Source organism: Hyla sarda, chromosome 2, assembly GCF_029499605.1.
Source record: "Hyla sarda isolate aHylSar1 chromosome 2, aHylSar1.hap1, whole genome shotgun sequence".
Classification (NCBI taxonomy): Eukaryota; Metazoa; Chordata; class Amphibia; order Anura; family Hylidae; genus Hyla; species Hyla sarda.
This window is the reverse complement of record NC_079190.1, coordinates 323,533,968-323,546,299: the sequence shown is the minus strand read 5'-3', so window position 1 is coordinate 323,546,299 and position 12,332 is coordinate 323,533,968. Positions and strand designations below refer to the sequence as shown.

At 46.4% G+C, this 12,332-nt stretch overlaps 1 protein-coding gene across 5 annotated transcripts in view; it reads right to left on the bottom strand.

Moving 5' to 3' along the window:
- The window catches only part of AMPD2 (adenosine monophosphate deaminase 2), a 177,442-nt gene that overhangs the window by 65,847 nt on the left and 99,263 nt on the right, over positions 1-12,332 (bottom strand). For all 5 annotated transcript variants that reach the window (XM_056557879.1, XM_056557883.1, XM_056557880.1 and 2 more), the window contains exon 6: positions 4,728-4,914. In XM_056557879.1, coding sequence (XP_056413854.1) covers positions 4,728-4,914 — 187 coding nt within the window. The remainder of the gene's footprint in view (positions 1-4,727; positions 4,915-12,332) is intronic.

The window sequence follows — 12,332 nt, the reverse complement described above, 5'->3', positions numbered from 1 at the left end:
TGGAGGAGTTTGCCTGATGGAGGCTGGAGAAGTGGAAATCAGGCAGTCAGGAGGAATGATGTGTTGAGGAGAGAGTTCAATTTCAGAAGCATCTGAGGAACGAGAGAGAGCATCGGCCCTAATGTTCTTATCAGCAGGCCGAAAGTGAATTTCAAAATTAAATCGGGCAAAGAACAGAGACCACCTGGCCTGACGAGGATTCAGCCGTTGGGCAGACTCGAGGTATGAGAGGTTCTTGTGATCGGTGTAAATAATAACTGGAAATCTTGATCCCTCCAGCAGATGCCTCCATTCCTCAAGTGCTAATTTAATGGCTAGAAGCTCTCGATCCCCGATGGAGTAGTTCCTCTCCGCCGGAGAGAAGGTCCTAGAAAAAAACCCACAAGTAACAGCATGCCCGGAAGAGTTTTTTTGTAGAAGGACAGCTCCAGCTCCCACTGAGGAGGCATCTACCTCCAATAGGAAGGGTTTAGATGGGTCAGGTCTGGAGAGCACGGGAGCCGAAGAGAAGGCAGACTTGAGTCGTTTAAAGGCGTCTTCCGCTTGAGGAGGCCAAGACTTGGGATCGGCATTTTTTTTGGTTAAAGCCACAATAGGAGCCACAATGGTAGAAAAATGTGGAATAAATTGCCTGTAATAATTGGCGAACCCCAAAAAACGTTGGATGGCACGGAGTCCGGAGGGGCGTGGCCAATCTAAGACGGCAGAGAGTTTATCTGGATCCATTTGTAGTCCCTGGCCAGAGACCAAGTATCCTAGAAAAGGAAGAGATTGGCATTCAAACAGACATTTCTCAATTTTAGCATAGAGTTGATTGTCACGAAGTCTCTGAAGAACCATACGGACATGCTGGCGGTGTTCTTCTAGATTGGCCGAAAAAATTAGGATATCATCAAGATATACAACAACACAGGAGTATAACAGATCACGAAAAATTTCATTAACAAAGTCTTGGAAGACAGCAGGGGCGTTGCACAGGCCAAAGGGCATGACCAGATACTCAAAGTGTCCATCTCTGGTGTTAAATGCTGTTTTCCACTCATCCCCCTCTCTGATGCGGATGAGGTTATAGGCGCCTCTTAAGTCCAATTTAGTAAAGATGTGGGCACCTTGGAGGCGATCAAAGAGTTCAGAGATGAGGGGTAAGGGGTAGCGGTTCTTAACCGTGATTTTATTAAGTCCGCGGTAGTCAATGCAAGGACGTAGAGAGCCATCTTTTTTGGACACAAAGAAAAATCCGGCTCCGGCAGGAGAGGAGGATTTACGGATAAAGCCCTTTTTTAGATTCTCCTGGACGTATTCAGACATGGCAAGAGTCTCTGGGGCAGAGAGAGGATAAATTCTGCCCCGGGGTGGAGTAGTGCCCGGGAGGAGGTCGATAGGACAATCATAAGGCCTGTGAGGAGGTAGAGTCTCCGCTTGTTTTTTGCAGAAAACATCCGCGAAGTCCATATAGGCCTTAGGGAGACCGGTTACTGGAGGAAGCACAGAGTTACGGCAAGGGTTACTGGGAACCGGTTTTAGACAGTCCTTGGAACAAGAGGGCCCCCAACTCTTGATCTCCCCAGTGGACCAATCCAGGGTTGGGGAATGAAGTTGAAGCCAGGGAAGTCCAAGGAGAATTTCCGAGGTGCAATTGGGGAGGACCAAAAGTTCAATCCTCTCGTGATGAGATCCGATGCTCATTAGAAGGGGCTCCGTGCGGAAACGTATGGAACAGTCCAATCTTTCATTGTTTATACAATTGATGTAAAGGGGTCTGGTGAGACTGGTCACTGGGATGTTGAACCTGTTGACGAGAGAGGCCAAAATAAAATTTCCTGCAGATCCAGAGTCCAAGAAGGCCACAGAAGAGAAGGAGAAGGCAGAGGCAGACATCCGCACAGGCACAGTAAGACGTGGAGAAGCAGAGTGGACATCAAGGATTGTCTCACCTTTGTGCGGAGTCAGGGTACGTCTTTCCAGGCGGGGAGGGCGGATAGGACAATCCCTCAGGAAGTGTTCGGTACTAGCACAGTACAGGCAGAGGTTCTCCATGCGGCGTCGTGTCCTCTCTTGAGATGTCAGGCGAGACCGGTCGACCTGCATAGCCTCCACGGCGGGAGGCACAGGAACAGATTGCAGGGAACCAGAGGAGAGAGGAGCCGAGGAGAAGAAACGCCTCGTGCGAACAGAGTCCATATCTTGGCGGAGCTCCTGACGCCTTTCGGAAAAACGCATGTCAATGCGAGTGGCTAGGTGAATAAGTTCATGAAGATTAGCAGGCATTTCTCGTGCGGCCAGAACATCTTTAATGTTGCTGGATAGGCCTTTTTTAAAGGTCGCGCAGAGGGCCTCATTGTTCCAGGATAATTCAGAAGCAAGAGTACGGAATTGTACGGCATACTCGCCAACGGAAGAATTACCCTGGACCAGGTTCAACAGGGCAGTCTCAGCAGAAGAGGCTCGGGCAGGTTCCTCAAAGACACTTCGAATTTCCGAGAAGAAGGAGTGTACAGAGGCAGTGACGGGGTCATTGCGGTCCCAGAGCGGTGTGGCCCAAGCCAGGGCTTTTCCAGACAGCAGGCTGACTACGAAAGCCACCTTAGACCTTTCAGTGGAGAACTGGTCCGACATCATCTCCAAGTGTAATGAACATTGGGAAAGGAAGCCACGGCAAAGCTTAGAGTCCCCATCAAATTTATCCGGCAAGGATAGTCGTAGTCCAGAAGCGGCCACTCGCTGCGGAGGAGGTACAGGAGCTGGCGGAGGAGATGGTTGCTGGAGCTGTGGTAGTAACTGTTGTAGCATAACAGTCAGTTGAGACAGCTGTTGGCCTTGTTGCGCAATCTGTTGTGACTGCTGGGCGACCACCGTGGTGAGGTCAGCGACAACTGGCAGAGGAACTTCAGCGGGATCCATGGCCGGATCTACTGTCACGATGCCGGCTGGCAGGTAGTGGATCCTCTGTGCCAGAGAGGGATTGGCGTGGACCGTGCTAGAGGATCGGTTCTAAGTCACTACTGGTTTTCACCAGAGCCCGCCGCAAAGCGGGATGGTCTTGCTGCGGCGGTAGTGACCAGGTCGTATCCCCTAGCAACGGCTCAACCTCTCTGGCTGCTGAAGATAGGCGCGGTACAAGGGAGTAGACAGAAGCAAGGTCGGACGTAGCAGAAGGTCGGGGCAGGCAGCAAGGATCGTAGTCAGGGGCAACGGCAGGAGGTCTGGAACACAGGCTAGGAACACACAAGGAAACGCTTTCACTGGCACTAAGGCAACAAGATCCGGCGAGGGAGTGAAGGGGAAGTGAGGTGATATAGGGAAGTGCACAGGTGTAAACACTAATTGGAACCACTGCGCCAATCAGCGGCGCAGTGGCCCTTTAAATCGCAAAGACCCGGCGCGCGCGCGCCCTAGGGAGCGGGGCCGCGCGCGCCGGGACAGAACTGACGGAGAGCGAGTCAGGTACGGGAGCCGGGGTGCGCATCGCGAGCGGGCGCTACCCGCATCGCGAATCGCATCCCGGCCAGAGGCGGTATCGCAGCGCCCCGGGTCCGTGGAACCGACCGGAGCGCTGCAGTGAGAGGAGTGTAGCGAGCGCTCCGGGGAGGAGCGGGGACCCGGAGCGCTCGGCGTAACACCCTGTACCTGTGGGCAATGAATAAGTGATTGATCATGGGGGGGGGGGGGGGTCTGGCTTGTGGGACCCCCCCAAGATTGCCAGAATGGGGCCCTTGCTTGGGCTCCATGCACTCTCTATGGGAGAGCTGGGGATACCGAGTGATGTACTCGCGTATCTCCAGTGCTCCCTATAGACAATGCATAAAGCATGTGCTGACACACTACTCCATGCAGTGGGGCGAGCCAGGAACCCGCAACCAGACACTTATCCTCCATCCTGTGGATATGTTTTTAAAGTGCTGGAAGGGGTGCAGTATTAAATACAGGGTAATTAAGGTGGTTCCTAAAAATATCTGATTTTAAATTTTCCTGAAAATTTTTAACAAATTGCTGCTAAATTTCTAAGATTACTAATGTTCTAAAAAAGTTAAATGATGTCAACGTAAAGTAGATATGTGGTAAATATGAATTAATATTTAATTTAGGTGGCATAACTATCTTACTGTGTTCCCCAATCTAGTGTTCAGAAATAATGGATGTTGGATTCTACACAACTGATGACAACTGATGTATGTTTTCATCAGTTGTGGCATCAGTTGCATCTAGATTTAGACTGGGTTCACGTATGCCGGACATATGTAATCCCAGCTTTACAAGCAGATCATTTAACATTTAGCAAAGGAGTTTTTCTTTTTTTTTTTTTTTCCTGATCTGTGGGAGTTTTAGCACCAAGATAAACAGATAAACAAAATGATATATCTGTGTGACATGTCAAAAGTAGGCAGGTACCCTTTAAAGCTAAAATTGGCTACATGCTTATGGGGTATGGAAGTGAACCCTAGGATCAAATTGTTTGCTATAAACACCTCTAATGTGAACTATTTCTCATACATTTCGAAAAGTTGCAACGGGATATGACACACAATCCATAGCACAGTTTTTTTTTTAGTTTTGCTGTTTTTTTTTGTATGGTCCTAGAAACTGCAACAAATGTCTTTCTTGATAGACGCTAGGATCTTTAGCTTCCCTGCTTTCCATCATACACCAACAGAGCTATTCTAGCTACCTGCAGCTAACTTTAGAGGGAACTTATATCACCCCTGCATAAGGCCCACTATGATTATTACCTGCAGCGACAGGAGTATCTGCACTTTCTTCCTGAAGTGGGCTGTCTAACGTCTCATCACTGAGCTTCTTTAGGTGTTGAGCAGTAGTTCGACAAAAGCTTTGCATGGAAATATTCATATACTTTTGCCGAATGAATAAAGCCCGCACCACACTCTTGGCTGCATCCAGAAGATCTGTGAAAGGTACCTAAAAGAAAAGACAAGACTTATTACCAAGAACAATATGATTTTTAAGCTAGTGTAAAAATAATGGACTGCATGGAGATCAGTGCTACAATAACAAGCCCTTTTTCGCAACAAATTTATTATTACTGTTATCTACAATGTAAAGGACTGAAGGAAAAAAATATTCACCACCTCCACTGAACCCAATGGCGAGAGATGGCAGATACTCATCCAGTTCTGTAGTCGAGAATCCTAAAAAACCTATGGTACCTTTACCACTTCTCTGGTGTAAAGTGAAACAGGTACAACTTCTTAACCCCTTAAGGACCAGGCCATTTTACACCTTAGAACCGGAGTGTTTTTTGAACATCTGACCACTGTCACTTTAAACATTAATAACTCTGGAATGCTTTTACTTATCATTCTGATTCCGAGATTGTTTTTTCGTGACATATTCTACTTTATGTTATTGGTAAAATTTTGTCGATACTTGCATCGTTTCTTAGTGAAAAATTTCAAAATTTGCTGAAAAAATTGAAAATTTTGCATTTTTCTAACTTTGAAGCTCTCTGCTTGTAAGGAAAATGGATATTCCAAATAAAAAAAAATTTATTCACAAATACAATATGTCTACTTTATGTCTGCATCATAAAATTGACGTGATTTTACTTTTGGAAGACACCAGAGGGCTTCAAAATTCAGCAGCAATTTTCCAATTTTTCACAAAATTTTCAAACTCACTATTTTTCAGGGACCAGTTCAGGTTTGAAGTGGATTTGAAGGGTCTTCATATTAGAAATACCCCACAAATGACCCCATTATAAAAACTGCACCCCCCAAAGTATTCAAAATAACATTCAGTCAGCGTTTTAACCCTTTAGGTGTTTCACAGGAATAGCAGCAAAGAGAAGGAGAAAATTCACAATCTTCATTTTTTACACTCGCATGTTCTTGTAGACCCAATTTTTGAATTTTTACAAGGGGTAAAAAGAGAAAATTTATACTTATATTTGTAGCCCAATTTCTCTCGAGTAAGGACATACCTCATATGTCCATGAAAAGTGTTCGGCGGGCGCAGTAGAGGGCTCAGAAGCAAAGGAGCGACAAGGGAATTTTGGAGAGTACGTTTTTCTGAAATGGTTTTTGGGGGGCATGTTGCATTTAGGAAGCCCCTATGGTACCAGAACAGCAAAAAATCCCCACATGGCACACCATTTTGGAAACTAGACCCCTTGGGGAACGTAACAAGGGGTAAAGTGAACCTTAATACCCCACAGGTGTTTCACGACTTTTGCATATGTAAAAAACAAATTTTTTTTTCCACTAAAATGTGTGTTTCCCCCCAAATTTCACATTTTTGCAAGGGTTAATAGCAGAAAATACCCCTCAAAATTTGTAACCCCATCTCTTCTGAGTATGAAGGTACCCCATAAGTGGACTACGGGCGAACTACAATGCTCAGAAGAGAAGGAGTCATATTTGGCTTTTGGAGAGCAAATTTTGCTCGGGGGGCATGTCGCATTTAGGAAGCCCCTATGGTGCCAGGACAGCAAAATAACCCCCACATGGCATACCATTTTGGAAACTAGACCCCTTGAGGAACGTAACAAGGGGTACAGTGAGCATTTACTCCCCACTGGTGTCTGTCAGAACTTTGTAACAGTGGGCTGTACAAAATTTTTAATTTGCACAGCCCACTGTTCCAAAGATCTGTCAGACACCAGTGGGGGTAAATTCTCACTGCACCCCTCATTACATTCCGTGAGGGGTGTAGTTTCCGAAATGGGGTCACATGTCATTTTTTTTTTTTTTGGCGTTTGTCAAAACCGCTGTAACAATCAGCCACCCCTGTGCAAATCACCTCAAATGTACATGGTGCACTCTCCCTTCTGGGCCTTGTTGTGCGCCCCCAGAGAACTTTGCGCCCACTTATGGGGTATCTCCTTAGTCGGGAGAAATTGCATTACAAATTTTGGGGGGCGTTTTTCCCTTTTACCTCTTGTGAAAATGAACAGTATAGGGCAACACCAGCGTGTTAGTGTAAAAATTTTTATTTTTTTACACTAACATGCTGTTGTAGACCCCAACTTCACCTTTTCATAAGGGGTTAAAGGAGAAAAAGCCCCCCAAAATTTGTAACACAATTTCTCCCGAGTACGGCGATACCCCATATGTGACCCTATTATGTTGCCTTGAAATACGACAGGGCTCCAAAGTAAGAGCGCCATGCGCATTTGAGGCCTGAATTAGGGATTTGCATAGGGGTGGACATAGGGGTATTCTACGCCAGTGATTCCCAAACAGGGTGCCTCCAGCTGTTGCTAAACTCCCAGCATGCCTGGATAGTCAACGGCTGTCCAGCAATACTGGGAGTTGTTGTTTTGCAACAGCTGGAGGCTCCATTTTGGAAACAGTGGCGTACCGGACGTTTTTCATTTTTATTGGGAGGGGGGCTGTGTAGGGGTAAGTGTATATGTAGTGTATTTTACTTTTTATTTTATTTTGTGGTAGTGTAGTGTAGTGTTTTTAGGGTACAGTCACACGGGCGGGGGATTACAGCGAGTTCCCGCTGCGAGTTTGAGCTGCCGCGCAAAATTTGCTGAATCGCAAACTTGCAGCCTGATACTCACTGTAAGCCCCCTACCCATGTGAATGTACCCTGTACATTCACAGGGGGAGAACCTCCAGCTGTTACAAAACTACAACTCCCAGCATGCACAGTTTATCAGTGCATGCTGGTAGTTATAGTTTTGCAACAGCTGGAGGCACATGGTTGGGAAACACTGAGTTAGGAAACAGACAATGTTTCCCAACCAGTGTGCCTCCAGTTGTTGCAAAACCCCAACTCCCAGCATTCTCAGGCATGCTGGGAGTAGTAGTTCGGCAACATCTTTAGAGCCAGATGTTGCCGAACTACAACTCCCAGCATGCTGGGAGTTGTAGTTTTGCAACATCTGGAGGACTACAGTTTGCAGACCACTAATACAGTGGTTCCCAATCTGTGCCCTTCCAGATGTTGCAAAACTACAACTCCCAGTATGCCAAAACTGTCCAGGCATGCTGGGAGTTGTAGTTCTGCAACATCTGAAGGGCCAGATGTTACAGACTACAACTCCCAGCATGCCTGGACAGTAAGGGCATGCTGAGGATGTGTAGTTTTGCAACATCTGGAAGGGCACAGTGGTCTCCAAACTGTGGACCTCCAGATGTTGCAAAACTGCAACTCCCAGCATGCTCAGACGCCAAGGGCTGTCTGGGCATGCTGGGAGTTGTAGTTTACAGGGTCCCATTACAGCAATGCATGTCGTTTTACGGCGACGTGATAAGATCTACTCACCTGTCGCCGCCGCCGTCTTCATCGCAGGGATCCGGGTCTTCAGGGACGAGGTAAGTACCGGGGCCGGTCCCCAGCACTCCCTCGTCCCCCGCCGCGTCCTTCGGTCTTCCTCCCGTCCTCTCCGGACTTCAAGGGGCCGGGCAGGACGGGAGGAAGTAACCGCCCCCCCCTTGCGATTGGTCGGTTAGTTAACCGACGGATCGCAGGGGATCGGAGGAGGTGGCAGGCTTGCCACCTCGCTCCTATACTCCAGCATGGTCCTGGCTGTCTGTGACAGCCGGGATCATGCGAAATTACCGGGCGATCGGATCCCAGAGACCCGATCAGCCCTATATCGCCGCAGATCGCAAGGGCGATTTCCTACATGGCCCCCCTCGGCGTTTGCCCTGGATGCCTGCTGAAGGATTTCAGCAGGCATCCAGTTCCGATCTCTGCCCGGCGAGCAGCAGAGACCGGAAATACAACAGGACGTTCTCTAATGTCCTTGGGCATTAAAGCCCAGGTAGTAGGGACGTTAGAGAATGTCCTATGTCCTTAACAGGTTAAAGGCTGGTTCACACTCTTTCTGCTATTACAAGAAAATGAGGAAACCTCACTACAAACCTAAGTATATAAGGAAACAAAAAAGGGTCTTAAAGGGGTATTCCAGGCAAAAACTTTTTTTTATATATCAACTGGCTCCGGAAAGTTAAACAGATTTGTAAATTACTTCTATTAAAAAATCTTAATCCTTCCAATAGTTATTAGCTTCTGAAGTTTTCTGTCTAACTGCTCAATGATGATGTCACGTCCCGGGAGCTGTGCATGATGGGAGAATATCCCCATAGGAACTGCACAGCTCCAGGGACGTGAGTCATCAGAAAGCAGTTAGACAGAAAACAGCAACTCAACTTCAGAAGCTAATAACTATTGGAAGGATTAAGATTTTTTAATAGAAGTAATTTACAAATCTGTTTAACTTTACGGAGCCAGTTGATATATAAAAAAATTTGTTGGCCTGGAATACCCCTTTTAAATGAGAGCCTCTGTCTGTTTCACTCAAAACTGTTCTTGAGCCACCACAGTTGCAACAAGCATTTAGGTACCGTACATTCGTATATACAAAAATGTACAAAGCACACTTGCGCTTTCCTAAGGTCCAAAAACAGTCGATATCTGATGTCTTGCTGCTGCAAACATGTGCTACTGTGGAGCACCCCTGTGTTTTTGCCTTTTTTCCTTTTGTAAAAAAAAAACTGAAATTATTTCTGATCTGCCTTGCACTAGCTAGGAATATACTGTAAGTATGACAGATGACTGACATACCACTACTAAGGAGAAAAGATATATGGAAAAAAAATCCCGGTAGTGGCGCTGCCCAATGAAAATCCAGAGTGGATATACTGTAGATTATATTAAAACTGGAAGCATTTATTTACATAAAATAATAAAACAAGATACATCTGTAGCAAGACGTGTTTTGTATGTTAAATCACCCTTTCTGCAGGTGGATACTTTTTTATCTGCAAACAAACATTAAATAGTCTGAAAATGGCACCAACGGGCCCACTCAGGGGCGTGGTAACATTCATGGGAGACAAAACCAACTAATAAAACACATCAGTACAAGATAATAAAATGAAAATGTGTTTTATAATAAATTATACTTGTATATATAAAATTAAACACCCGATATACGATTATATAATGATTTACAGGTATAAGACCGGGATGTAAAAGGTACCATATCCGGGGGTCACAGAGTGAACTTGGGATGAATTAAAGAATGCCTACTCGATTAAGCAATCTGGAGTAAGGTAAACAACCATGTAAACAAGTATAGTAATAGTGGGAACCGCTGTGATGTTTTAAAGGGGTCACGTGACTTTTGAATCAGGGGGCGTGGCTAGATATAGTGACGAAATAAGCAGCATATATTTGGACAGTAAGGCCTTATTAGGATCAGGGGGTAACAAATCACACAGAAGGAAGAACAAATAAGCAACATATCTATGAATCAATCAATAAATGCAGTGAGCATTTACACCCCACTGGCGTTTGACAGACTTTTGGAACAGTGGACTGTGCAACTGACATTACATTACATTTTTCATTTTCACAGACCACTGTTTAAAAAAATTGTCAGACACCTGTGGGGTGTAAATGCTCACTGCACCCCTTGTTACATTCCTTGAGAGGTGTAGTCTCCAAAATGGGGTCACATGTGGCTTTTTTTTTGTGTTTTATGTCAGAAATGCTGCAATTGTCAGTCACCCCTGTGCAAATCACTTGGCCTCAAATGTACATGGTGCTCTCTCACTCCTAAGCCATGTTGTGCGCCCGCATGTGGACACAAATCAATCTGCGGGCACACAACAGAGCGCACAATGTACATATGAGGCATAAATTGGCGATTTGGACAGGGGTGGCTGATAGTTGCAGCAGTTATGACATAAACGCAGTTTCCAGTTTGGCAACTACACCTTTCAAGAAATGTAATAAGAGGTGCAGTGAGCATTTACACACCACAGGTGTAATTTCTGGAACAGTGGGCTGTTTTCATGGACCACTGTTACAAAAATCTTTCAGACACACAGAAGGAAGAACAAATAAGCAACATATCTATGAATCAATCAATAAATGCAGTGAGCATTTACACCCCACCGGCGTTTGACAGACTTTTGGAACAGTGGACTGTGCAACTGACATTACATTACATTTTTCATTTTCACAGACCACTGTTTAAAAAAACTGTCAGACACCTGTGGGGTGTAAATGCTCACTGAACCCCTTGTTACATTCCTTGAGGGTGTAGTTTCCAAAATGGGGTCATATGGGGGTGTTTATTTATTTAATTTTTTTTAGTTTATGTCAGAAACGCTGCATCTGGGTGCATTCACACGGACGCAACTGCGGATCCGCTGACAAAGGCCCCTAAAGTGCTGCCCTCTTTGTGCCTGCTAATAGTGGCAATCCGCCGCTACCAGCAGACACACTGCGATGTGCGAGTCGCAGTGTATCCGCACATCCCGCACATCGTGGATGCTCCCCCGGCTCCCTGAGCTACACAGAGAGCGGCCGCGATGGGTAACACTGCATGGTAACTTGCACATCGCCGTGTGTCTGCTGGTAGCGGTGGATTGCCACTATTAGCAGGCACGAAGAGGCCAGCACTTTATGGGCCTTTGTCAGCGGATCCACAGCTGCGGATCCGTTGACAAATACGCCTGTGTGAATGCACCATCTATCAGCCATCCCTATGCAAATTACCAATTTGGGCCTCGAATGTACATGGTGCACTTTCACTCCTAAGCCTTGTATGTGGGATATATGTAGTGTTTTACACTTTATTTTGTGTAAGTGTAGTGTAGGTGTTTTTTTTTTACAGTGCATACACACAGTCAGGTTTACAACGAGTTTCCTGCAAAAAGTTTGAGCCATGGCGGATTTTCCGCAACTCAAACTTGGAGCACTAGAGGGGAAAAGTGCCACTACCTATTGCATTAGCTACAACTCCCAGCATGCCCGGGAAGCCAAAGGACATGCTGGGAGTTGTAGTTATGTGCCTCCAGCTGTTGCAGAACTACAACTCCCAGCATGCCCTTTGGCTGGGCATGCTGGGAGTTTAAGTAATGCAACAGCAGGAGGCACGTAGGCTTCACCTCATGCTGCTGCCAATTTTGTCCCTTCGCCGCATGGAGATGCTGCCGCATGGAGATCCCCGCCGGTAAGCGATCCCGCCGCTGCTGCCAGTAAGAGATCACCATTGCCGCACACTACCCGGCATCCGCTTTCGCCCTCCGAATTAGGGGCTGAACGGGTGCCGTCAGGACTGCCCAGCAGCCACCGTGATTCGTTGGCCGGTCCCGGCTGACGAATCAAGGCGCTTGTGAGGTGGCACCAGTAAGACCTAACTCTTGCTGGGCAAGGGTGGTCTCAGACAGCACCAATCACCGTTATTTTCCGGGTCATCAGTGACCCGATTTGCCCGGAAAAGTCTGATTCGCTGGTCCGAATTGACCGGCGAATCACAGCGATCGCCAACATCACAGCAGGTTCCCCTGCCACTATTACTATTACCATTCATAAAAAGTCTGTGTTTACATGGTTGTTTATGTCAGTGT